This window comes from Salvelinus namaycush, chromosome 15 (assembly GCF_016432855.1).
Source record: "Salvelinus namaycush isolate Seneca chromosome 15, SaNama_1.0, whole genome shotgun sequence".
In the NCBI taxonomy this organism is placed as follows: Eukaryota; Metazoa; Chordata; class Actinopteri; order Salmoniformes; family Salmonidae; genus Salvelinus; species Salvelinus namaycush.
The window spans coordinates 19,460,974-19,488,963 of record NC_052321.1 but is presented as its reverse complement, the minus strand read 5'-3'; the positions used below and the strand labels follow the sequence as shown (position 1 = coordinate 19,488,963).

At 47.4% G+C, this 27,990-nt stretch overlaps 1 protein-coding gene across 1 annotated transcript; it reads right to left on the bottom strand.

Annotated features, from left to right (window-relative positions):
- Positions 1-5: 5 nt before the first annotated feature.
- LOC120059865 (proto-oncogene tyrosine-protein kinase LCK-like) lies at positions 6-24,627 on the bottom strand. Its single transcript, XM_039008919.1, has 12 exons — positions 24,418-24,627; positions 21,478-21,587; positions 20,028-20,088; positions 19,826-19,916; positions 19,522-19,623; positions 19,082-19,335; positions 18,716-18,868; positions 6,661-6,840; positions 3,527-3,603; positions 1,076-1,229; positions 768-899; positions 6-615 (listed from the first exon to the last, which is right to left on the bottom strand). Exons 2-12 carry the CDS (start codon positions 21,580-21,582, stop codon positions 410-412), a joined length of 1,515 nt encoding a protein of 504 aa, XP_038864847.1. The 5' UTR covers positions 21,583-21,587; positions 24,418-24,627; the 3' UTR covers positions 6-409.
- Positions 24,628-27,990: the final 3,363 nt, after the last annotated feature.

Sequence of the window (27,990 nt, the reverse complement as noted above, 5' to 3'; positions counted from 1 at the left end):
TAACATTTGTGCTTTTGTAAGATACATCATGTCATCTTCCATTTATAGTCTTCAAACGCATAGCAAAATATAGAAATAGATTATAGCAATATCTAAACAGAACAAAATGGAACAAATAACATGAAATGTCAAAGAAATTAGAGGATACAAAAGTACTGTGGTATCTTCCCTGAGCTCTCAAAAATGTTACACCATATATGCTTTCATTGCATCCTTCTTTAAACTATTAGGCTCTGTAGACAGACAGATATACACCTAAGATAACAAAGTGTGTTTTGAAAGGAGATCCAGCAAGGTTCTCAGACAGACAGTATCAAAAGCATATAAACTGGGATTATATCTCTGTGTTTTAACAGTTGGAGTTAATGTCTGTCATGACCTCTCCTCTCCTATCCCATGTCTGTATGCCTTAGCAAGGCTGTTCTTGGTACTGCCCCTCTGTTGCTGTGAAGAAGTCCTCCAGAACGCTCCTCAGGTACTCAAAGGTTGGCCGGTTCTCTGGGCTCTCATTCCAGCACAGGTTCATAATGTTGTACAGACCTTCAGGGCAGTCCTCCGATCGGGACATCCGGTAGCCTCGCTCCAGGTTCTGGATCACCTCTGGGTTACTCATGCCTGACAGTGGGAGAAGACAAGAGATGGGGATGCAGTCTGGCTGATAATATGGGAAAAGTGTTGTATTTTGGTGAACAAAATATGTGATTTTTGAGGATTACTGTATACAGGTGCTATTTGGAGAATGGTGTGGAGTATCCTCAGTCAAATACCTGGATATGGGATACGACCATACGTCACTATCTCTGTCAAGAGGATCCCAAAAGACCACACATCTGACTTGATGGAAAAGGTTCCGTAGTTTATAGCTTCAGGTGCTGTCCATTTAATGGGGAATTTGGCACCTGAAAAGTGAAGTAGGTTTAGTTTATGGTTATGTTCATTTCAATAGCACCCAATGCATTCTACATGAACACTTGGCGGGGCTATAGTACAGAGAGAGTTCCTGGCATAGCAGAAAGCACTCAGAACATTCAAGCACATCCATTTTTATAGTGTAAACTAAGGAAAGTCATTCTACCCTCTCTGGCTGTGTACTCGTTGTCCTCGATGAGTCTTGCGAGTCCAAAGTCAGCAATCTTACAGATGAGCTCATCAGACACCAGGATGTTTGCCGCTCGGAGGTCCCGATGGATGTAGTTCTTCTCTTCAATGTAGGCCATTCCCTCAGCCACCTACAGGAGGCAGTACAACATAAGGAAGGATTTTTCCCCCTTTATTTACCAGGTAGGCTAGATGAGAACAAGTTCTCATTTATAACTGCGACCTGGCCAAGATAAAGCAAAGCAGTGCGACCCAAACAACAACACAGAGTTATACATAGAATAACAAACATACAGTCAATAATACAATTTAAAAATATATATATTTACAGTGTGTGCAAATAAGGTAGGATAAGGGAGGTAAGGCAATGAATAGGCCGTAGTGGCTAAATAATTACAATATAGCAATTAAACACTGGAGTGATAAATGTGCAGAAGTTGAGTGTGCAAGTAGAGATACTGGGGTGCAAGGAGCAAAATATATAAAATAAATAACAGTATGGGGATGAGGTAGTTGGATGGGCTATTTACAGATGAGCTATGTACAGGTGCAGTGATCTGTGAGCTGCTCTGACAGCTGGTGCTTAAAGCTAGGTGAGGGAGATATGAATCTCCAGCTTCAGTGATTTTTGCAGTTCGTTCCAGTCATTGGCAGCAGAGAACTGGAAGGAAATGCGGCCGAAGCAGGAATTGGCTTTGGGGGTGACCAGTGAAATATACCTGCTGGAGTGCCTGCTACAGGTGGGTGCTGCTATGGTGACCAGTGAGCTGAGATAAGGCAGGGCTTTACCTGGCAAAGACTTATGAATACACTGTGTGTGTGTGTGTGTGTGTGTGTGTGTGTGTGTGTGTGTGTGTGTGTGTGTGTGTGTGTGTGTGTGTGTGTGTGTGTGTGTGTGTGTGTGTGTATTAGAGACAGACAGGGCAGAGGAAGATTCCTGTGACAGGGAGGTTCCCCACTTCCTCAGATCAAATCTCTGTTCCTCACCTTGGTGCTCCACCCAGTTTTCACAGGCAGGTTATAATTGTGACTGATCTAATCATATTTGTCTTTACCCTAAATTAATTTAATAAAGGCAAAACCGTAACATTTCCTGTGTGAGAAAAATGAGTATGATTATGAAACATATGATGGTAAGAGTGTGCAAGTTTTTCTGTGGTAGGAATGAGTGTGTTCTCACCGCCCCCTTCATGTACGTGTGTGTGTGTTTAGGCAGACATTGGTGCATATTTCAGACGTAATAATCTCACAGATAGGCGTCATGGGGCCCGAGGTCCTTGGGAGAAAACCGAGAGGTGCGTGTGTTGTATGAACTTGACCTCATCATCATGCCCAAAAATGTCTACATTTTCACTCACTAGCTCTAGGGTTCATGTTGTTTCACTGTCTGTCACGTCACACAAAAAAAAACACATCTTAGATGCCCCTCTGCCCTCACTTTCAGTTGATGTGAAGATATTCTGACTCTAAACAGGCAGCCCTGCTCTCAATAGCACGATACACTAGACAGAGTTTCCAGTTGGGCCAGAGTCATTTCTTACAGGACTCATTCCATGGCAGTTCCATGGCAGTTGTGTTCTTACTCACTACGTGCTCACAGCAACGTATGATGCTGAATGCCGTCAGTGTTCTAGCTATTGCTCAGGAACGTTGTCTTTTTCCATAATACCTTCCATAGAGTAGGCTCTTCCTCTGCAACAGGCGGCTTTGAGAGTACTCTGAGCTTGGCTATTTGACATCCCTGTAACCCAATTACACCTCCATGTGGCTCAATTTCCATTACTGTAAATGAGAGTACATAATTGAACCCTGAAGAAGGCACAGTGATGCCGAAACGTTGGTAAATACCCATGAAATTGCTGGGAGTTTATACATGGAGTGTGCGACTTTCTTTATTTTGATAGTTTATAGTTTATTCACTGTTAGTCAGCACCTCCACACAAACTATTATTCTGGGTGTGCGCCAGCTCGTGTTTTTTAATATAATTGAACCATAACATTACGTTAGTTTAGCCCAATTAAATTAGATGTTGGTGTAAGCAGATGTTCTCCCATCTTTGGCCCAATATTTGGCCGTCAAACTACTCCTAAGTAATTTGTCCTTATACGAGAGGCTCAAACAGCAATACAACTGCTTTCTTGATCTTATGAAGTTCAAGGGGTGAGTAACACAGTGGTGGTGACACAGTTAGATTTGTGTCAATGTGTCTAGACTTATGGTGTTATTGTTAATAAACCTCACACAGGGGTCTCCATTGTTACAGTGAGATTAGTGTAAGCCTCATAATAGCAAGGGCTGTTTCCTGTCGACGAGGATCATACAGAGAGAATAGAAAATGAAAGAGCGAATGGAGGGGATAGTGAGACAGAGTTTGGGAGACAGTGTATAGAGAGCTATTGAGATTGAAGTAAAGAGCAGGGGACTTGCCTGAGACGCCATATCTATGAGGGTGTTGATGGGTATTCTGGATCCCTCGGGCGTCTTGAGAAAATCTACAAGAGCGCCTGTAATAAAGTATGATCAAGTTATTAAAATGACATATATGGGTCTTTCTATAAGCTAGGGTACCAGTGAATATTTCCTACACTGGACAACTTGCTACAGCTGTTGATAAGTCATTGATAATAATCAGCAGATTTTTTTCTTCATGTCATTACATTAAGATATAAGGGATCATAGCTATAGTCAATAAAATTCACCAGTTGATTTAAAACCTATGTTTAACCCTTTATCATGGTTGGTGTCTTGAAGGATTTGTCCAAAATCCTTGCATTTATAGCAGTGTAAGTTGTCGTTATACATATATTAAGCATTAATCAGTTAAATTAGACATTGAACTTGAACCCTGTAAGAATCATGGATCTAGCTGTTGGACAGTTTGTTGTATAGAGATATCAGAAATGAAGTGTAACTACATAACATTTAGTGTCTCCTTATGGTATGGCTTGAAAACAGTTTTCATGGGCACACAAATCCAAAATAATGTAGGCATTGCAAAATCGAGTGCATCTAACCAAAAAAGCTACCTTAGCTTGATACTTAAAACCTAAATCGATACTGTCATTAATGTGGTTCTTCAGTAATTATGCATAATACTTGTTGAATGCCATTTGGTGTCCAATTGGTTAGTTACGCTGTGATATTTTCAAACTTTTTCTGATTGACAGTCAAGTGACGAACAGCTGTTGTGATAGGGTAAGCGATGCAACAACAGCCCAAGTACTGGAAGAAAAGGTGTTTGTGAGGAATGTCCAGAATATATATTGTGCCTGGATCCACATTGAATCTAATATCCCGAGTGAATTGAGGTTAATCATCGGTTGTTGTCTGTTTCATTTACAGCAGGGTCTCGTTAAGTTTAACAGAGAAATCATCAAGGTAATGAGTTCATGTTTTCTTATGTTTTTGTACCTCGGATTGGACACCGAGTCTACTGTGCACACTTGTATAGGACAGACTATTGAGCAACACCCAACGCTATTCATATGAGTTATTCTGGATATAATGACAACAAATGACATCGTCTAGTGGGCTTATTCACAACATGATCTGTTAATGAATTAACATGACAAATACATGTTGTTTTCCATGTTACACCTGCAATTTTAAACAATACAAGGGGCTTGAATTAGCCTATTGAACATGAATTTGTACTGGAATAGGCCAACCCTTGAAAATGTCCTTACTTGGTGCTTGAAAAGTTATTGTAATTATTGTAGCCAATTTAGAAGTTCTCCTGCTCCCTTTATAATTACCTGTGATTACATTTTTGATCAGTTTTTGTGAGCGATGTGGCCACTTTCGTTTGTTTCCCGTCACTTCATTTAAAGGGTGTTGCACTACTCTGTTGCGGTAAAACCAAGTGCGGTTATTATGAGGACAACACTTAATGTTGGTTTCAACTTGGCGTCCAATACAAATCCATCCATTAAAAAAATTACCTGTTTTTTGGTCACTGTCATTATAAAAAGTGATGGTGAGATTCAAATGGTGAGATGAATTCTACCGCTATTCATGGGTTTATTATGTGTCTCTGTGTCGGCCACATAGGCTACAGAAAAATCAGCATGCATGCATCCAATCTATTTAGTCAGGCAATGTCCACATTATTCTCACATATTTTAGAATGTAACAATAATTTGAATATCAATTAATTGGCAAGACCTAAAAAAATGTAGGTGGAATTATTATAAGATACAAATAATGTTATCTCAAACTATGTTCAGTGAAATTCCTTGTGGGAAAGATCAATGACACTCAACACTGCCATTCAAACTACATTTAGATGTCTCAGACAGATTTTTAAATTAGAAAATTAACATTCCCACGAAGTTCGTTCACCATCAGTCAATGTGATGCATGGCTTCTATTTGACAGGGCATGGCTCCTCCATCTCTATGTTGTGTTTGATTAAAACAGAACGATGCCACAGGACCTCAGCCAGCCAAGGCTAGCAGCAGGAAATGCCTTAAGAAAAGAGGAATGACTGTTCCAGGAAAGAAAGGCAACAGGCTTCTTTGGAGGACTCCTTTGATGTATGTGCGCCAAGGTCGCGGTATAAACCAAGGTTGCGGGGGATGTTAAGGGTGCCACGCCTGTAATTTTCCAGTTGTATTGTCTTCAGTGATGAAAAAAAAGGACAAATTGAGAGGATGGGAACATCAAGCCTTCCTTTCTAGTGACAACAGAGGCAACAATTGTGTCTGTGAACACATGAATCACAAACAAAGAGACAGCTTATAGAGGACTATACAAAGGCCCGACATTCACTAGCTCGGAGCACTTACATACTGAAGATGGTGATGCACGAGTAACAGTGTCTTCCAATGTGCTTTGTTATTGTCTATCGCAATGTAAGGCCTTCAAAAAGGCAACAACAAACTTTGAGGGAAATGTGAAAACATGCAGGTGATACACTAACAGTAGTCAGAGGTTAAGACCGAGGCTACTGGAGAGAACATATTGGTATCAAAATATGTTGTTATTCTATGAAGTTACGTGTTCAGTGTCAGTCTGTGTGCAGTGCAGTGCACCTGTAACCATGGTGACATTTTTGTTCGTCTGGGTTTGCTACCCTTTTACAGGCAGCCTCTCTCTTTGTTGTGTGAGGAGAGAAAGAGAGTAGTCACTGGACAGTGGCTGAAAGGCCTCGTCTGACTGGGGGATTATGGGGGTTGAAGGGGGTGGGGGGGGGTCTGTGTACTGACACTGGAATGGAGCCACGCGCCCATGGGGTTTGACACAGGTCCCATCACTGAACAATGAGACGGTGAATCACCACTCTCCTATTTGACATCACTTTTTTTCCAGTCAGAACAGACTTCCCTTTGGTGTGTAGACATCAGAGGCCCCGGCTGGTCGGGGAAAACAGAGTTAAAGTTCACGTTTGTTGATTTGATTATTTTAGTTAAGGCAAGTCCCGCAGGTTCACCAAAATAGAAGAACAGAACTGAATAGAATAGGATCAAGGTTACCTATTGTATAGGGAGTTAGTCTTACCCTGAAAGACGAGCATTGACCATTAGCCTAATAACAATGTAAACCTAGATAGTGATACCCACCGTTCTCCATGAACTCTGTGATGATGTAGATGGGCTCCTGGGTTACCACGGCGAAGAGGCGCACCAGGCGCGGGTGCTGCAGCTCTTTCATCAGGTTGGCCTCGGCCAGGAAAGCAGCCATGGACATGGTGCCCACCTTCAGGTTCTTAATGGCCACCCGTCTGTGGTTGTTGTACAGACCTGCAGCATAGAGGAAGGCCTTTGGTGATACAGTAAATAAATATACAGTATATGGTAATACTACTATCACACTACAGTGTTATTATTCAGTAGTGTAGTATACGATGTGTAGGCCTATGATAGAGTCACTTGAGGACATGCAAGTTCACTATCGGTCACTCTCAACTAGTTGAGTTATATAACCTATGCTGTAAGGGTGAGAATCAACTTGTTTTGTTATTGAAAGCATTCTTCTCTACATTTTATCTAAAACAAAAATGGTGATGAACTTTTTTCCAATCTGACAAGCGTGGATAAACATTTAATGTGAAACAACAACCACCCCAATGATGTGGGTGTATTCAGTTGCTGCTGTTCGGATGAGGAAAGGAAAAACAAATATGTTGCCAAGATCGCATGCAGGAGGAAATTGTTAATACAAAGTTCCATGGCAGGCTATTTTGAGCTCTGATACAGGGGGTTGTTTTGAATGTAGCATTGTGTTCACATACATGAAGATGGACGATAGGGAAATCTCCCCCTCCAATGGAAAAATAGTGTGGAGGGTTTAGATTACATTACAATATATTCTCACCATCAAAACATTGGAGTTTCTTGTCTAATGTTTGATTTTAGTGTAACGGAATTCCTCCTCCTCTTCATACGAAGAGGAGGAGTAGTGATTCGACCAAAGTGCAGCGGGGTGTGAATTCATAATGATTTATTAGACAAGACAAAAAACGAACTAACTTGAATAACTAACAAAATAACAAAACGGAGTAGACAGACCTGGACATGCGAACTTACATAAAACGAAGAACTCACGAACAGGAAAATGACTACACAAAAGAACGAACGTACAAACAAACCGAGACAGTCCCGTGTGGCGCGACAAACACAGACACAGGAGACAACCACCCACAAACAAACAGTGTGAAAACACCTACCTTAATATGATTCTCAATCAGAGGAGATGAAAACCACCTGCCTCTAATTGAGAACCATATCAGGTACCCAAAACCAACATAGAAACAGAAAACATAGACTGCCCACCCAAAACTCACGCCCTGACCAATAAACACATACCAAACAACAGAAAACAGGTCAGGAACGTGACAGAACCCCCCCCTCAAGGTGCGAACTCCGGGCGCACCCCTACAACTCAAGGGGAGGGTCTGGGTGGGCATCTGTCCGCGGTGGCGGCTCCGGCGGTGGACGAGGACACCACTCCACCACTGTCTTTGTCCCCCTCCTTAGCGTCCTTTGAGTGGCGACCCTCGCCCCCGACCATGGTCCAGGAACCTTCACCAACGCTCCTCTAAAATAGAGGAGACAACTCAGGACAAAGAGGTAGCTCAGGACAAAGAGGTAGCTCAGGACAGAGAGGTAGCTCAGGACAGAGAGGTAGCTCCGGACAGAGAGGTAGCTCCGGACAGAGAGGTAGCTTAGGACAGAGGGACAACTCTGTACTAATGGCAGCTCCGGACTGAGTGGCAGCTCCGGATTGAGTGGCAGCTCCGGACTGAGTGGCAGCTCCGGACTGAGTGGCAGCTCCGGACTGGGTGGCAGCTCCGGACTGAGTGGCAGCTCCGGACTGAGTGGCAGCTCATGACTGGAGGGCAGCTCATGACTGGAGGGCAGCTCATGACTGGAGGGCAGCTCATGACTGGAGGGCAGCTCATGACTGGAGGGCAGCTCTGGCAGCTCCTGACTGGCTGGCGGTTCTGGCAGCTCCTGACTGGCTGGCGGATCTGGCAGCTCCTGACTGGCTGGCGGCTCTGGCAGCTCCTGACTGGCTGGCGGCTCTGGCAGCTCCTGACTGGCTTGCGGCTCTGGCAGCTCCTGACTGGCTGGCGGCTCTGGCAGCTCCTGACTGGCTGGCGGCTCTGGCAGCTCCTGACTGACGGACGGCTCTAGCGGCTCCTGACTGACGGACGGCTCTAGCGGCTCCTGACTGACGGACGGCTCTAATGGCTCGGGTTTCTTGTCTAATGTTTGATTTTAGTGTAACGGAATTCCTCCTCCTCTTCATACGAAGAGGAGGAGTAGTGATTCGACCAAAGTGCAGCGGGGTGTGAATTCATAATGATTTATTAGACAAGACAAAAAACGAACTAACTTGAATAACTAACAAAATAACAAAACGGAGTAGACAGACCTGGACATGCGAACTTACATAAAACGAAGAACTCACGAACAGGAAAATGACTACACAAAAGAACGAACGTACAAACAAACCGAGACAGTCCCGTGTGGCGCGACAAACACAGACACAGGAGACAACCACCCACAAACAAACAGTATGAAAACACCTACCTTAATATGATTCTCAATCAGAGGAGATGAAAACCACCTGCCTCTAATTGAGAACCATATCAGGTACCCAAAACCAACATAGAAACAGAAAACATAGACTGCCCACCCAAAACTCACGCCCTGACCAATAAACACATACCAAACAACAGAAAACAGGTCAGGAACGTGACAGAACCCCCCCCTCAAGGTGCGAACTCCGGGCGCACCCCTACAACTCAAGGGGAGGGTCTGGGTGGGCATCTGTCCGCGGTGGCGGCTCCGGCGGTGGACGAGGACACCACTCCACCACTGTCTTTGTCCCCCTCCTTAGCGTCCTTTGAGTGGCGACCCTCGCCCCCGACCATGGTCCAGGAACCTTCACCAACGCTCCTCTAAAATAGAGGAGACAACTCAGGACAAAGAGGTAGCTCAGGACAAAGAGGTAGCTCAGGACAGAGAGGTAGCTCAGGACAGAGAGGTAGCTCCGGACAGAGAGGTAGCTCCGGACAGAGAGGTAGCTTAGGACAGAGGGACAACTCTGTACTAATGGCAGCTCCGGACTGAGTGGCAGCTCCGGATTGAGTGGCAGCTCCGGACTGAGTGGCAGCTCCGGACTGAGTGGCAGCTCCGGACTGGGTGGCAGCTCCGGACTGAGTGGCAGCTCCGGACTGAGTGGCAGCTCATGACTGGAGGGCAGCTCATGACTGTAGGGCAGCTCATGACTGGAGGGCAGCTCATGACTGGAGGGCAGCTCATGACTGGAGGGCAGCTCATGACTGGAGGGCAGCTCATGACTGGAGGGCAGCACTGGCAGCTCCTGACTGGCTGGCGGTTCTGGCAGCTCCTGACTGGCTGGCGGATCTGGCAGCTCCTGACTGGCTGGCGGCTCTGGCAGCTCCTGACTGGCTGGCGGCTCTGGCAGCTCCTGACTGGCTGGCGGCTCTGGCAGCTCCTGACTGGCTGGCGGCTCTGGCAGCTCCTGACTGGCTGGCGGCTCTGGCAGCTCCTGACTGACGGACGGCTCTAGCGGCTCCTGACTGACGGACGGCTCTAGCGGCTCCTGACTGACGGACGGCTCTAATGGCTCGGGACAGACGGGTGGCTCTAATGGCTCGTGGCAAACGGATGGCTCAGAAGGCGCTGGGCAGACGGATGGCTCAGAAGGCGCTGGGCAGACGGATGGCTCAGAAGGCGCTGGGCAGACGGATGGCTCAGAAGGCGCTGGGCAGACGGATGGCTCAGAAGGCGCTGGGCAGACGGATGGCTCAGAAGGCGCTGGGCAGACAGATGGCTCAGACGGCGCTGGGCAGACAGATGGCTCAGACGGCGCTGGGCAGACAGATGGCTCAGACGGCGCTGGGCAGACAGATGGCTCAGATGGCACTGGGCAGACGGATGGCTCAGACGGAGCTGGGCAGACAGGCAGTGCAGAAGGCGTTGGGCAGACGGCCGACTCTGACCCGCTGAGGCGCACAGTAGGCCTGGTGCGTGGTGTAGGCACTGGTGGTACTGAGCTGGGGAGGGAAGGTGGCGCCGGATATACCGGACCGTGTAGGCGTACTGGCTCCCTTGAACACTGAACCTGCCCAACCTTACCTGGTTGTATGCTCCCCGTCGCCTGACCAGTGCGGGGAGGTGGAATAACCCGCACCGGGCTATGTAGGCGAACCGGGGACACCATGCGTAAGGCTGGTGCCATGTAAGCCGGCCCAAGGAGACGTACTGGTGGCCAGATATGTAGAGCCGGCTTCATGGCACTTGGCTCAATGCTCAATCTAGCCCTACCAGTGCGGGGAGGTGGAATAACCCGCACCGGGCTATGCACACGTACAGGAGACACCGTGCGCTCTACTGCGTAACACGGTGTCTGCCCGTACTCCCGCTCTCCACGGTTAGCCTGGGAAGTGGGCGCAGGTCTCCTACCTGCCCTCGGCCCACTACCTCTTAGCCCCCCCCCAATAAATTTTTGGGTTGTACTTGCGGGCTTTTCGGGCTTCCGTGCTAGACGCGTCCCCTCATAACGCCGGTTCCTCTCTCCGGTTTCCTCCGCTCTCCGAGCTGCCTCCAGCTGTTCCCATGGGCGGCGATTTACTCCAACTTTAGCCCATGGTCCTTTTCCTTCCATGATTTCCTCCCAAGACCAGAAATCCTGCTTCGTGCGCTGTCCGTTAACCCGCTGCTTGATCCGGGTTTGGTGGGTGGTTCTGTAACGGAATTCCTCCTCCTCTTCATACGAAGAGGAGGAGTAGTGATTCGACCAAAGTGCAGCGGGGTGTGAATTCATAATGATTTATTAGACAAGACAAAAAACGAACTAACTTGAATAACTAACAAAATAACAAAACGGAGTAGACAGACCTGGACATGCGAACTTACATAAAACGAAGAACTCACGAACAGGAAAATGACTACACAAAAGAACGAACGTACAAACAAACCGAGACAGTCCCGTGTGGCGCGACAAACACAGACACAGGAGACAACCACCCACAAACAAACAGTATGAAAACACCTACCTTAATATGATTCTCAATCAGAGGAGATGAAAACCACCTGCCTCTAATTGAGAACCATATCAGGTACCCAAAACCAACATAGAAACAGAAAACATAGACTGCCCACCCAAAACTCACGCCCTGACCAATAAACACATACCAAACAACAGAAAACAGGTCAGGAACGTGACAGAACCCCCCCCTCAAGGTGCGAACTCCGGGCGCACCCCTACAACTCAAGGGGAGGGTCTGGGTGGGCATCTGTCCGCGGTGGCGGCTCCGGCGGTGGACGAGGACACCACTCCACCACTGTCTTTGTCCCCCTCCTTAGCGTCCTTTGAGTGGCGACCCTCGCCCCCGACCATGGTCCAGGAACCTTCACCAACGCTCCTCTAAAATAGAGGAGACAACTCAGGACAAAGAGGTAGCTCAGGACAAAGAGGTAGCTCAGGACAGAGAGGTAGCTCAGGACAGAGAGGTAGCTCCGGACAGAGAGGTAGCTCCGGACAGAGAGGTAGCTTAGGACAGAGGGACAACTCTGTACTAATGGCAGCTCCGGACTGAGTGGCAGCTCCGGATTGAGTGGCAGCTCCGGACTGAGTGGCAGCTCCGGACTGAGTGGCAGCTCCGGACTGGGTGGCAGCTCCGGACTGAGTGGCAGCTCCGGACTGAGTGGCAGCTCATGACTGGAGGGCAGCTCATGACTGTAGGGCAGCTCATGACTGGAGGGCAGCTCATGACTGGAGGGCAGCTCATGACTGGAGGGCAGCTCATGACTGGAGGGCAGCTCATGACTGGAGGGCAGCACTGGCAGCTCCTGACTGGCTGGCGGTTCTGGCAGCTCCTGACTGGCTGGCGGATCTGGCAGCTCCTGACTGGCTGGCGGCTCTGGCAGCTCCTGACTGGCTGGCGGCTCTGGCAGCTCCTGACTGGCTGGCGGCTCTGGCAGCTCCTGACTGGCTGGCGGCTCTGGCAGCTCCTGACTGGCTGGCGGCTCTGGCAGCTCCTGACTGACGGACGGCTCTAGCGGCTCCTGACTGACGGACGGCTCTAGCGGCTCCTGACTGACGGACGGCTCTAATGGCTCGGGACAGACGGGTGGCTCTAATGGCTCGTGGCAAACGGATGGCTCAGAAGGCGCTGGGCAGACGGATGGCTCAGAAGGCGCTGGGCAGACGGATGGCTCAGAAGGCGCTGGGCAGACGGATGGCTCAGAAGGCGCTGGGCAGACGGATGGCTCAGAAGGCGCTGGGCAGACGGATGGCTCAGAAGGCGCTGGGCAGACAGATGGCTCAGACGGCGCTGGGCAGACAGATGGCTCAGACGGCGCTGGGCAGACAGATGGCTCAGACGGCGCTGGGCAGACAGATGGCTCAGATGGCACTGGGCAGACGGATGGCTCAGACGGAGCTGGGCAGACAGGCAGTGCAGAAGGCGTTGGGCAGACGGCCGACTCTGACCCGCTGAGGCGCACAGTAGGCCTGGTGCGTGGTGTAGGCACTGGTGGTACTGAGCTGGGGAGGGAAGGTGGCGCCGGATATACCGGACCGTGTAGGCGTACTGGCTCCCTTGAACACTGAACCTGCCCAACCTTACCTGGTTGTATGCTCCCCGTCGCCTGACCAGTGCGGGGAGGTGGAATAACCCGCACCGGGCTATGTAGGCGAACCGGGGACACCATGCGTAAGGCTGGTGCCATGTAAGCCGGCCCAAGGAGACGTACTGGTGGCCAGATATGTAGAGCCGGCTTCATGGCACTTGGCTCAATGCTCAATCTAGCCCTACCAGTGCGGGGAGGTGGAATAACCCGCACCGGGCTATGCACACGTACAGGAGACACCGTGCGCTCTACTGCGTAACACGGTGTCTGCCCGTACTCCCGCTCTCCACGGTTAGCCTGGGAAGTGGGCGCAGGTCTCCTACCTGCCCTCGGCCCACTACCTCTTAGCCCCCCCCCAATAAATTTTTGGGTTGTACTTGCGGGCTTTTCGGGCTTCCGTGCTAGACGCGTCCCCTCATAACGCCGGTTCCTCTCTCCGGTTTCCTCCGCTCTCCGAGCTGCCTCCAGCTGTTCCCATGGGCGGCGATTTACTCCAACTTTAGCCCATGGTCCTTTTCCTTCCATGATTTCCTCCCAAGACCAGAAATCCTGCTTCGTGCGCTGTCCGTTAACCCGCTGCTTGATCCGGGTTTGGTGGGTGGTTCTGTAACGGAATTCCTCCTCCTCTTCATACGAAGAGGAGGAGTAGTGATTCGACCAAAGTGCAGCGGGGTGTGAATTCATAATGATTTATTAGACAAGACAAAAAACGAACTAACTTGAATAACTAACAAAATAACAAAACGGAGTAGACAGACCTGGACATGCGAACTTACATAAAACGAAGAACTCACGAACAGGAAAATGACTACACAAAAGAACGAACGTACAAACAAACCGAGACAGTCCCGTGTGGCGCGACAAACACAGACACAGGAGACAACCACCCACAAACAAACAGTGTGAAAACACCTACCTTAATATGATTCTCAATCAGAGGAGATGAAAACCACCTGCCTCTAATTGAGAACCATATCAGGTACCCAAAACCAACATAGAAACAGAAAACATAGACTGCCCACCCAAAACTCACGCCCTGACCAATAAACACATACCAAACAACAGAAAACAGGTCAGGAACGTGACAGAACCCCCCCCTCAAGGTGCGAACTCCGGGCGCACCCCTACAACTCAAGGGGAGGGTCTGGGTGGGCATCTGTCCGCGGTGGCGGCTCCGGCGGTGGACGAGGACACCACTCCACCACTGTCTTTGTCCCCCTCCTTAGCGTCCTTTGAGTGGCGACCCTCGCCCCCGACCATGGTCCAGGAACCTTCACCAACGCTCCTCTAAAATAGAGGAGACAACTCAGGACAAAGAGGTAGCTCAGGACAAAGAGGTAGCTCAGGACAGAGAGGTAGCTCAGGACAGAGAGGTAGCTCCGGACAGAGAGGTAGCTCCGGACAGAGAGGTAGCTTAGGACAGAGGGACAACTCTGTACTAATGGCAGCTCCGGACTGAGTGGCAGCTCCGGACTGAGTGGCAGCTCCGGACTGAGTGGCAGCTCCGGACTGAGTGGCAGCTCCGGACTGAGTGGCAGCTCATGACTGGAGGGCAGCTCATGACTGGAGGGCAGCTCATGACTGGAGGGCAGCTCATGACTGGAGGGCAGCTCATGACTGGAGGGCAGCTCTGGCAGCTCCTGACTGGCTGGCGGTTCTGGCAGCTCCTGACTGGCTGGCGGATCTGGCAGCTCCTGACTGGCTGGCGGCTCTGGCAGCTCCTGACTGGCTGGCGGCTCTGGCAGCTCCTGACTGGCTGGCGGCTCTGGCAGCTCCTGACTGGCTGGCGGCTCTGGCAGCTCCTGACTGACGGACGGCTCTAGCGGCTCCTGACTGACGGACGGCTCTAGCGGCTCCTGACTGACGGACGGCTCTAATGGCTCGGGACAGACGGGTGGCTCTAATGGCTCGTGGCAAACGGATGGCTCAGAAGGCGCTGGGCAGACGGATGGCTCAGAAGGCGCTGGGCAGACGGATGGCTCAGAAGGCGCTGGGCAGACGGATGGCTCAGAAGGCGCTGGGCAGACGGATGGCTCAGAAGGCGCTGGGCAGACGGATGGCTCAGAAGGCGCTGGGCAGACGGATGGCTCAGAAGGCGCTGGGCAGACAGATGGCTCAGACGGCGCTGGGCAGACAGATGGCTCAGACGGCGCTGGGCAGACAGATGGCTCAGACGGCGCTGGGCAGACAGATGGCTCAGACGGCGCTGGGCAGACAGATGGCTCAGACGGCGCTGGGCAGACAGATGGCTCAGATGGCACTGGGCAGACGGATGGCTCAGACGGAGCTGGGCAGACAGGCAGTGCAGAAGGCGTTGGGCAGACGGCCGACTCTGACCCGCTGAGGCGCACAGTAGGCCTGGTGCGTGGTGTAGGCACTGGTGGTACTGAGCTGGGGAGGGAAGGTGGTGCCGGATATACCGGACCGTGTAGGCGTACTGGCTCCCTTGAACACTGAACCTGCCCAACCTTACCTGGTTGTATGCTCCCCGTCGCCTGACCAGTGCGGGGAGGTGGAATAACCCGCACCGGGCTATGTAGGCGAACCGGGGACACCATGCGTAAGGCTGGTGCCATGTAAGCCGGCCCAAGGAGACGTACTGGTGGCCAGATATGTAGAGCCGGCTTCATGGCACTTGGCTCAATGCTCAATCTAGCCCTACCAGTGCGGGGAGGTGGAATAACCCGCACCGGGCTATGCACACGTACAGGAGACACCGTGCGCTCTACTGCGTAACACGGTGTCTGCCCGTACTCCCGCTCTCCACGGTTAGCCTGGGAAGTGGGCGCAGGTCTCCTACCTGCCCTCGGCCCACTACCTCTTAGCCCCCCCCCAATAAATTTTTGGGTTGTACTTGCGGGCTTTTCGGGCTTCCGTGCTAGACGCGTCCCCTCATAACGCCGGTTCCTCTCTCCGGTTTCCTCCGCTCTCCGAGCTGCCTCCAGCTGTTCCCATGGGCGGCGATTTACTCCAACTTTAGCCCATGGTCCTTTTCCTTCCATGATTTCCTCCCAAGACCAGAAATCCTGCTTCGTGCGCTGTCCGTTAACCCGCTGCTTGATCCGGGTTTGGTGGGTGGTTCTGTAACGGAATTCCTCCTCCTCTTCATACGAAGAGGAGGAGTAGTGATTCGACCAAAGTGCAGCGGGGTGTGAATTCATAATGATTTATTAGACAAGACAAAAAACGAACTAACTTGAATAACTAACAAAATAACAAAACGGAGTAGACAGACCTGGACATGCGAACTTACATAAAACGAAGAACTCACGAACAGGAAAATGACTACACAAAAGAACGAACGTACAAACAAACCGAGACAGTCCCGTGTGGCGCGACAAACACAGACACAGGAGACAACCACCCACAAACAAACAGTGTGAAAACACCTACCTTAATATGATTCTCAATCAGAGGAGATGAAAACCACCTGCCTCTAATTGAGAACCATATCAGGTACCCAAAACCAACATAGAAACAGAAAACATAGACTGCCCACCCAAAACTCACGCCCTGACCAATAAACACATACCAAACAACAGAAAACAGGTCAGGAACGTGACAGAACCCCCCCCTCAAGGTGCGAACTCCGGGCGCACCCCTACAACTCAAGGGGAGGGTCTGGGTGGGCATCTGTCCGCGGTGGCGGCTCCGGCGGTGGACGAGGACACCACTCCACCACTGTCTTTGTCCCCCTCCTTAGCGTCCTTTGAGTGGCGACCCTCGCCCCCGACCATGGTCCAGGAACCTTCACCAACGCTCCTCTAAAATAGAGGAGACAACTCAGGACAAAGAGGTAGCTCAGGACAAAGAGGTAGCTCAGGACAGAGAGGTAGCTCAGGACAGAGAGGTAGCTCCGGACAGAGAGGTAGCTCCGGACAGAGAGGTAGCTTAGGACAGAGGGACAACTCTGTACTAATGGCAGCTCCGGACTGAGTGGCAGCTCCGGACTGAGTGGCAGCTCCGGACTGAGTGGCAGCTCCGGACTGAGTGGCAGCTCCGGACTGAGTGGCAGCTCCGGACTGGGTGGCAGCTCCGGACTGAGTGGCAGCTCCGGACTGAGTGGCAGCTCATGACTGTAGGGCAGCTCATGACTGTAGGGCAGCTCATGACTGGAGGGCAGCTCATGACTGGAGGGCAGCTCATGACTGGAGGGCAGCTCTGGCAGCTCCTGACTGGCTGGCGGTTCTGGCAGCTCCTGACTGGCTGGCGGATCTGGCAGCTCCTGACTGGCTGGCGGCTCTGGCAGCTCCTGACTGGCTGGCGGCTCTGGCAGCTCCTGACTGGCTGGCGGCTCTGGCAGCTCCTGACTGGCTGGCGGCTCTGGCAGCTCCTGACTGGCTGGCGGCTCTGGCAGCTCCTGACTGACGGACGGCTCTAGCGGCTCCTGACTGACGGACGGCTCTAGCGGCTCCTGACTGACGGACGGCTCTAATGGCTCGGGACAGACGGGCGGCTCTAATGGCTCGTGGCAAACGGATGGCTCAGAAGGCGCTGGGCAGACGGATGGCTCAGAAGGCGCTGGGCAGACGGATGGCTCAGAAGGCGCTGGGCAGACGGATGGCTCAGAAGGCGCTGGGCAGACGGATGGCTCAGAAGGCGCTGGGCAGATGGATGGCTCAGAAGGCGCTGGGCAGACGGATGGCTCAGAAGGCGCTGGGCAGACAGATGGCTCAGACGGCGCTGGGCAGACAGATGGCTCAGACGGCGCTGGGCAGACCGTGACATTTAGGGTCACAATGGGAGGCGATAGTAAATATTGTAATATAGACATACATGTATGAACTAATGTGAAGAGCTTCAGAGAGACTTAGCTACAGACTCTGGTTTTTGACTAGATCTTCAACCTAGAACGCTCACTGGCTCTTGCGTAATCCAACTGATACCTGACATCAATCCCAAGAGACTTTATACCAGCTCAAACAAGCCCTGCAGTCATGGCAGTATTTAGGAAATTACACACAATGCAGAACTAAAGCCTAAACTAAAGCTGCTCTGGCAGACAGAGAGAGACAGGCCCAAAGCCAGATTGAGCAACTGGTTGCTTTATATCTAGGGCATCTATGTAAACCAACACACACATTTGTATTCTGAAAATGTCCACTGTGGTTGTATATAGCCTGAACAGTGGTGGAAAAAGTTCCCAACTGTCATACTTGAGTAAAAGTAAAGATACCTTAATAGAATATGACTCAAGTAAAAGTCACCCAGTAAAATACTACTTGAGTAAAAGTCTAAAAGTATTTGGTTTAAAATATACTTTCTTGTTTTTAAAATTTACAGAAAGCCAGCGGCACACTCCAATATTCAGACATAATTTACAAACGAAGCATGCGTGTTTAGTGAGTCTGCCAGATCAGAGGCAGTATGGATGACCAGGGATGTTCTGTTGATATGTGTGTGAATTTGACTATTCCTGTCCTGCTAAGCATTCAAAATGTAACGAGTACCTTTGGGTGTCAAGGAAAATGTATGGAGTAAAAAGTACAATATATCCTTTACTCACCCATCCAGACTTCCCCAAACTGCCCGGCCCCGAGCCTGCGCTCCATCTTGAGGGACTCTCGGGGGATCTCCCATTCGTCCTGCCACCAGGGTTTCTGGGGCACACGGGACTGGCAGGGCTTCATCAACCGGGTGCACAGGCCATCCGCCTCACCTGCAGACACATACAACACAGGCAGAGTCAAAGGTCAAACAATGCCACCTTATACGGTTCACATTTTAAAACAGATGAGTATGTGCACTATGGATGGTATGGTAATGGTTTTTGGTACCAAAGCTATATGTATTGTTTGGCTGATGTATTATTGTGTTCTGACTGGAGGCATCGTTCCAGGAGTTCAGACAGGATGTGAGTCATAGCACGTACGTGAGTGATGCTGGACCAGCTCTTTCAGGGAGTTGAAGGATATCTTTGCGGTGATGTAGAAACCACCAGTATCCAAGTTGCGGATTCGGTAGTGCTTGACCGTGTCTCCCGTGTTCGGATCAAATTCCCTGACAGACAAGGAGAAGGAGCCTTTGGTGGTCTCACTCTCTCTGACCACGAAGGAGCCCTGTGTGTTCCCCGGAGCTAGCAGGAGCCTCATGGCATCATTTCTGGAGAGGTTCTTGAAAAACCATCTGAAACACAACAAACAGGCGTAGAACTTCAAACAAAACCACATCCCTTTCCCTTAACGGGTGTTGACTGTTGTGTATGGGGAGATGGTGTTGGGGTTGAGTAGACGCTGTTGGGTGATGTATGTTCTTCCTACGTGACTTAAAGTGAAATTAAATACAGTTATTTGAGTTTCTGAATTGACTTACGTCTCCATCTCCATGGAGTTCAGGGGGGCCACAAAGTTGTATGGGATGAAGCCCTTCTGGCCTGTGATGAGCGACTCTGCCATGAACCACTCCGGGTCATCCCTAGACAGCACACACAACAACAACACTTACATGTAGTATAGCTGTTCTAACTAACACACACTATCTCACTATATCATACTTTCCAAGCCTTGGCAATGTGTCATGCTCCGTCAAACAACTACGCACTTTTGCATAACTACACAACTATACCACATCCTCTAAAAAGTAAATGGCATCATCACACATCCTCCCCTATTCTTACTTATTGAGGATCTTCAGCTTGTCTCCCTTCTCAAATCCCAGGTCATCACTGTGGTTGGGTTCATAGCTGTATATGGCAACCACCAGGCTATCTGCACAACACAAAACCCGCATGGGTTAGGAAAACATAAACAGTAATGATCAGATTTGACCCCCAAGAAGATGGCACATATTTACCCACATATTCATGTATAAGAACATACCTGGTAGAGGGGAAGAGGGAGGCGTGAGATGAGAGGGGTATGGGATCAGTTGATCTGTGTACTGATAAGAGCAAAGCAGGTTAAGGTTCAGTAAAATAACCTAGGTTTCCATTTGAGAATTCAAAGATTGTCATTCAGTGTACTAACAATATGGAAGTTCAAGTTTTTATTTGCATGAGAACAGTAAATAGAAAAGTCTGGGGGATTTACACTTACAATTTAATTGACGGTAAAAACAATTCCATTTTAACCAGATTAAGATTACATTTCATTTAACAGGTTTTACGTAATGTTTACTTTGTGCCAACAAACTGGCCCACAACAAAACGGCATTCACATGTGCTCTTCTCCTGTATTTGTAATCTATAGTGCCTTCAGAAAGTATTCACACCGCATTACTTTTTCCACATTTTGTTGTGTTACAAAGTGGGATTAAAATGGATTTAATTGTCATTTTTGGGTCAATAATCTACACAAAATACTCTGTAATGTCGAAGTGGAAGAAAAATGTTAACATTTGTAAAGAATTCATAAAACATAAAACACTAACATATCTTGATTAGATAAGTATTCAACCCCCTGAGTCAGTACATGCTAGAATCACCTTTGGCAGCGATTACAGCTGTAAGTCTTTCTGGGCAAGACCTTGCGATACCTGGATTGTGCAACATTTGCCCATTATTCTTTTCAAAATTCTTCATGCTCTGTCAGATTGGTTGTTCATCATTGCTAGGCAACCATTTTTAGGTTTGCCAAAGATTTTAAAGCAGATTTAAGTCAAAACTGTAACTCGGGCCACTCAGGAACATTCACTGTCTTCTTGGTAAGCAACTCCAGTGTAGATTTGGCCTTGTGTTTTAGGTTATTTTCCTGCTGAAATGTGACTTAATCTCCCAGTGTCTGGAAGAAAGCGTACTGAACCAGGTTTTCCTCAAGGATTTTGCCTGTGCTTAGCTCCATCCTGTTAATTTTTATCCTGAAAAACTCCCCAGTACATAACGATTACAAGCATACCCATAACGTGATGCAGCCACCACTATGCTTGAAAATATGGAGAGTGGTACTCAGTAACATGTTGTATTGGATTTGCCCCAAACATAACACTTTGTATTCGGGACAAAAAGTGAATTGTTTTGGCACATTTTTTTCAGTTACCAAAAAAAATCTCATTTAGTGAATGTTTACAGTCCCAATTAATTGCCCACACAAAAGCCAACTTCCCCCCAAATTATGTAAGTTGTCAATTCCCAAGCACTGACATGCACAACACCCTTTCAGGTAGACCATGGTTGCATAGGTAATATTCATTGATACCTCAATTAAATGCATATTGGAGATGTTTGTGTGTTTTTGTGTGAGACCATGTAAAAATGTCACACCCTCTTCCTCGCATTCCACTCCAGTTACCCAGCCACGTCCAGACGCTATGCCGCCGTCGAAACACACTCACCAGTTTAGCTGACATGGGGGGAATCGGGCAGTTGCAGTGGTCACACACTTCGTCTAGGTTCTCTATCCAGTCATCATCATAATCTGAACTATAGTTGCATCCCATTTTACCTGGAACATAGTCAAGAGTTTCTGTCAGTTTACATCACCACATAATAGAAGAGATTGATTGACAAAGTATAATAACAATTTTTGAGTACTTGAGTAAAACAATATAGTTGCTTAGTGCCTCATACTTAGACTTGGTTCCCAAGAGACTTATTGAATTAGATAGCTGTAGTTTATTATATTACCCTCTTAAAAGTAAAGAGCTGTTCAATTTCAGATCCCTTAAAATTTCAAATAAACAAACTTTTTGCCCAGAATGTATTTTATGTTAACATTCATTTAAACATCTAATATCCTTAAGTCCCCAGCCCTGCACAAACAACTCAGGATGTCCTGATATGACTAAATCAGCCGAGTGAAACAATTAAGTAATAATCTTGGCCAGACCAAAAGGTGAAATGGATCAGGAGGTATTAAACATACATTCTTGTTTCTGTGTAGCTTCACATCAATACACAACAACCAGAGTGTAGCAGGATTTAAAAATATCCCCCATCGCAATTTCAAATACTACAACACATTGGCATGTACGCCTTCAGTAAACTGTATATAGGCCTTGTCCAATAGTAATGTGATGAGGAACTGCATGGGACTGAGAACTGATCCATATACTGTGTCGTTTGCTGGGATATGACAGACTTAAGATGGTGACAGATGCAATGAAGAGATTTGCCAATAATAGGTTAATAGATTAAATAGATTTGCCAATAATACTGTATATACAAAAGTATGTCGACACCCCTTCAAATTAGTGGATTCGGCTATTTCAGCCACACCTGTTGCTGACAGGTTTATAAAATCGAGCACACACCCATGCAATCTCCATAGAGAAACATAGTAGAATGGCCTTACTGAAGAGTTCAGTGTCTTTCAACGTGGCACCGTCATAGGATGCCACCTTTCCAACAAGTCAGTTTGTCAAATTTCTGCCCAGCTAGAGCTGCCCCAATCAACTGTAAGTGCTGTTTTTGTGAAGTGAAAACATCTAGGAGCAACAACGACTGAGCCGCGAAGTGGTAGGCCAAACAAGCTGACAGAACAGGATTGCTGAAGCGCATAGCGCGTAAAAATGGTCTGTCCTCAGTGGAACACTCACTACCGAGTTGCAAACTGCCTCTGGAAGCAATGTCAGCACAATAACTGTTCGTCGGGAGCTTCATGAAAAGGCTTTCCATGGCCTGCACAGAACTCTGACCTTAACCCCATCGAACACCTTTGGGGTGAATTGGAACGCCAACTGCGAGCCAGACCTAATCGCCCAACATCAGTGCCCGACCTTACTAATTCTCTTGTGGTTGAATGGAAGCAAGTCCCTGCAGCAATGTTCCAACATCTAGTGGAAAGCCTTCCAGAAGAGTGGAGGCTGTTATAGCAGCAATGGGGGGACCATCTCCATATTAATGCTCATGAATTTGGAATGAGATGTTTGACGAGCAAATGTCCACATACTTTTTTAGTGTAATTTAATGAGACCTTTTTTGTTGAGACGCCAAATTACTAAATGTTTCACAAGGTACATTTCGTGTTATAATTATTTGACTTAATTTCGGAATGAATCATAGTTCGGATTCTTTGATAGAATATGTGATTATATGTAAAAATGGTACTAATCCGGTGTTAAACCATGTGTGGCACGCTCTCGGTGCGGATGGAGTGCTCTACCCCTCAGCAGTACAGTATGACAATGTGCTCTCTGGCCCGTTCTACACTCCTATCCCATTGGTCGGCTCATGTAACGGGGTCAGTGGGCTAGTTGGAGTCACCGCCTGTCCCAAGGGCACAAATCCGTGAGAAAATCTGACGGGTCGGGAAATGCCTGACCCCGGTAGCGATAGTCTACCCCATACACTGGGATGCTCAGGGACAGAATGGTGGAGGACGAGAGGGATGGTTTTTGGGTAACATCTCTTCTGCTTCTGTCTGGCAGCCTCTTACAGAAATAAATTGAAACAAAGTCAAAATGTTCCATTTGAAAGGATTCCCCTTTTGGTATCGTATTTGAATCATATTCAGCTGCTGATGGGCTGCCCTCCTCTCAAGGCCAAAGGCCAGATTGGTTTGTGTGACTCACAGTGCGCTGCCTTTGGTTTGTTGGCTTTATTATCATTATGTTGTGCTGCATTTGTCGAGACATTGTTTTTGATTCTGTCTGTTTCACCTCCACTCTCTGCGATGCTGTGTGGTGTGATAATGGTCATACTGGAGGTTGGACAATGGTCACACAGAGGTGGAGACTGGACACGCTGCTCTTTAGGCTACCTAGTGGTATGACTAACCTGCATTGCTCTTCACAGAGCTGTATTCATGAATTACATTGACAAGATGGCCTTCCATAAGTACATCAACTGATCTGTCAGACTGCTCTGAAAATATGTTGTTGCTTTCATGAAATTATCAAGTTTTACATATGCATATTAGATACTCTATAGCTGTAATGATTTGCTATAAAGATGGATACTAAATCACAAAGTCCTTCTTGGTCAACAGATCCCTCCCTGACAAACAAAAACCCTAAACAATTGTGTGTCAACTTGTAATAAAAGCATAATAACCACAAGAATTGCATTCACCAAACCAGATGTTTTAACTTAAATGACCAGTTTTGCCCTGTTGTTTTGTATGACCTTTTAAGCCAAGCCAAATGTTGTTTTTTCAGTACAGTTAACATCTTCTCAATATTGAATATAGCCTAAACATTTCTGATTCTGCTCATTTACTGTAGAAGACAAGTGTATACATTGTTGTACAATCATCCTGATAAATGACGCTTTCAATGGGAGAACACACCAATATAGATGAGTGCATTATATAGCACATCAGGTTGAAGACGTACCTCATGAAACCTCCCCAATGTGCTCTTCAACAGGGTGTCAGCGATTTCACTGGTCTACAGCCAGAGCAACTTTATCCATGATTTAGATATCTAGTAATCCTATCAAAGACAGCAACTAAGAATATAACACTACTTTTGGAGAGAACATAAGAAACAATAGGATGTTGAGTGAATTTTTCAGGCAGGGAGTCTTATATGTGAAGATCTCATCACTCCCTCATGCATTGCCATCCAAACGTACACTCGCACACCCACACACACAGACACAGACACACACACACACACATACACACACCTCAGTGGAGATATAGCAGCCCAAAGGGCTTCCTGTCGTTGAAAGGTTGAGGGTTGTTCGGCAGTGGCTCTGACAGGTGCTACCCATGCAGCTGTGTGTTACACAGGGAACATTGGGCTCCTCTGCAAATGGGTCAAGACAGTACCTCTCTCCTAGTGTGTGAATACTTGTGAATGCTCTATAATATTTATGACTGAAAATATGATGTATAATATATAAGTAATATCTATCTAGATGTAGTGTATATCAAAATATCAAATTACTTTATTCTTGCTATGTAACTACTGTAAAAAAAAAAAAAAGAGAGAAAGAAAGAAAAGTGGCATGTATGTAAAATGTGTGTATAAATTTACATGTAACAACAAAATAAAAAACTGTAAAAAAAAAAGTGTATTTTTGTCCTCCGAAGAGGGGGGGTGGAAGGGTCCAATATATATATAATAATTTTAAAAAGTACATAATAAATATTTGTAAATGTTCCATCAGTCACAATTATTTATTTTTGTATTTTTTTTAACCTTTATTTAACTAGGCAAGTCAGTTAAGAACAAATTCTTATTTACCATGATGGCCTACCCCGGCCAACCCCTAACCCGGATGATGCTGGGCCAATTGTGTGCCGCCCTATGGGACTCCCAATTACGGCTTGTTGTGATACAGCCTGGAATCAAACCAGGGTCTGTAGTGACTCCGCTAGCACTGAGATGCATTGCCTTAGACCGCGGCGCCATTCGGGAATTGGGTAAGATCTTGGTAAAGGAGAGTCTCAGGCAGTCGATAGACATTTTGATTCAGATCTTCTGTATATCGCAATGAGACCGTTATTATGGGAAATTTGTGTCATCACCATTTAGTTGTAATTGCCAAATGAGTCATTGGTCCCCAGTTCCTCTCTCTGGTCTCACTTCTGTGCCTCTGTGAGGGAACGTTGTCAACGCTGTGGACCACATCGCTCTTTGTGGCAGTGGCAGGCTGCAGCTTTAGACTCTAGAGCATGTACAGAAGTCAGCCCAAACATGTACAGGAAGTGCACTGAAATATGTGCAACTGTGACTGCCACAGGTGATTCTCACATATTAAACCACTCGATTGAAGACTTTTTCCATTAATAAGAAGCATGAGTGTGTCTCAGAAATTGTATTATGTATCCAGAAAACAATGTTTTATAGTTTTACTTTGTAGAAGGCACAGTGATGCCGAAACATTGGTGTTTTACCCAATACATTACTGGGAGTTTATATACAGTGCATTCGGAAAGTATTCAGACCCCTTGACTTTTTCAAAATTTTATTACGTTACAGCCTTATCCTAAAATTGATTTTTTTAAAAAAATCCCTCATCAAACTACACGCAATACCCCAAAATGACAAAGCAAAAACTGTTTTTTAGACATTTTTGAAAATATATATAAAAAATGTATAATGAAATATCATATTTACATAAGTATTCATACCCTTTGCTCAGTACTTTGTTGAAGCACCTTTGTCAGCGATTTCAGCCTCAAGTCTTCTTGGGTATGATGCTACAAGCTTGGCACAACTGTATTTGGGGAGTTTCTCCTATTCTTCTCTGTAGATCCTCTCAAGCTCTATCAGGTTGGATGGGAAGCTTTGCTGCACAGCTATTGGAAGGTAAACCTTCGCCCCAGTCGGAGGTCCTGAGCGCTCTGGAGCAGGTTTTCATCAAGGATCTCTCTGTACTTTGCTCCGTTCATCTTTCTCTCGATCCTGACTACTCTCCCAGTCCCTGCCGCTGAAAAACTTCCCCACAGCATGATGCTGCCACCACCATGCTTCACTGTAGGGATGGGGTCACATTTCCACCAGACGTGACACTTGGGATTCAGTCCAAAGAGTTCAATCTTGGTTTCATCAGACCAGAGAATCTTTATTCACATATTTAACGGTATTTAACGGTGTGAAATGTATTAGAATTATAAGACTATAATCCAATAATGTATGTGTGGGACAAGTTAAGAGGGAGAAATGTATGGTTGAGAAAACAGAGGCTGGTAGACTACACATAACCTGGTTATGGCTCTGAAAAAGCTGACAACAGGAAAGAGGGCCCCCAAGGCTGGTAGAAAAGTGATGTGTGTGTGTGTGTGTGTGTGTGTGTGTGTGTGTGTGTGTGTGTGTGTGTGTGTGTGTGTGTGTGTGTGTGTGTGTGTGTGTGTGTGTGTGTGTGTGTGTGTATGTGGGGGTGTGGGTTATAAAATGACTGTGTTTGCATTTTTGACTTCAGAACATTCTCTGAATTAAGAACTAACCTATTGCAGACTGGGGGCTTTATCTAATTCTTCATTAACCAGGGTCTTACAAACTTTTGGGAATTGGTCAAAGCTATAGTGATAGTTGAGTTCAACCATTGGGATAAAAATTCTCGTGACAGGCCACTTCTCATGCTCTTAAAATGTTGGCGGCCAGAGAAGACACGTTTCCGAGGTGAGCAGGACGATTAGGAGATGGCGTTACGTCGGGATGCTTCCGGGCTGCAAGCAAAGTCGGGAGAAGAGCAATATTTGTATTTATTTTTAAATAAAAAAATATATTTATTGAATATTCGAAACATACAATATACTTGCAGTGAAGCCGCTCAACAACCACATCACATCAGTCATCCAACAGATTCCCATTCAGAGCGACACACAGAAGCATCCAGGGTCAATGCCCTGCTCAAGGGCATGTTGACCGATCTACCCCGAGGCCAAAAAACGTGAACCCGAACCCTCCAAGATCCCCCCACAGTTCCCCAATAGCTGTCCCTCAACCATTCGAAACCCCCCCCACAGTCCCCCCAGGTAGAAAAATAAAAAATGCAATTAATTCCATTCCCCACCCCCAAGAACCCCCCAATGCACCAACAACCAAGAGAATGAACCAAAGAGAAAAAAGGAAAAGACAAGAAAACAGCAAACAACAATGCAAAAATAATAAAATAAATAATAGATTTAGAACAAAGGACATCAAGGACAACTAAAATCATAACAGCAATGCCAACTGTATATGTTTGTGTGCATGTCTGGCACTATTACATGTATGTGTGTGTGTTTTTGTATGTGTTTATTTGAATGAGAGTGTGCGTATATACATGTGTACAAACACCTGCACGGCATCAGCCCCAGGCAAACCGGCAATAGTTGTAAAAACACTGCCACTTAGTGTCATTCAAATGTACTTTTTATTATGTTTTATTTTTTATTTATTTTTTGTAACTTTTATCTTTGACTGTCATTCTATCTCTCACACAGCAACTCCACTCCCACTTGTCTTCAATTC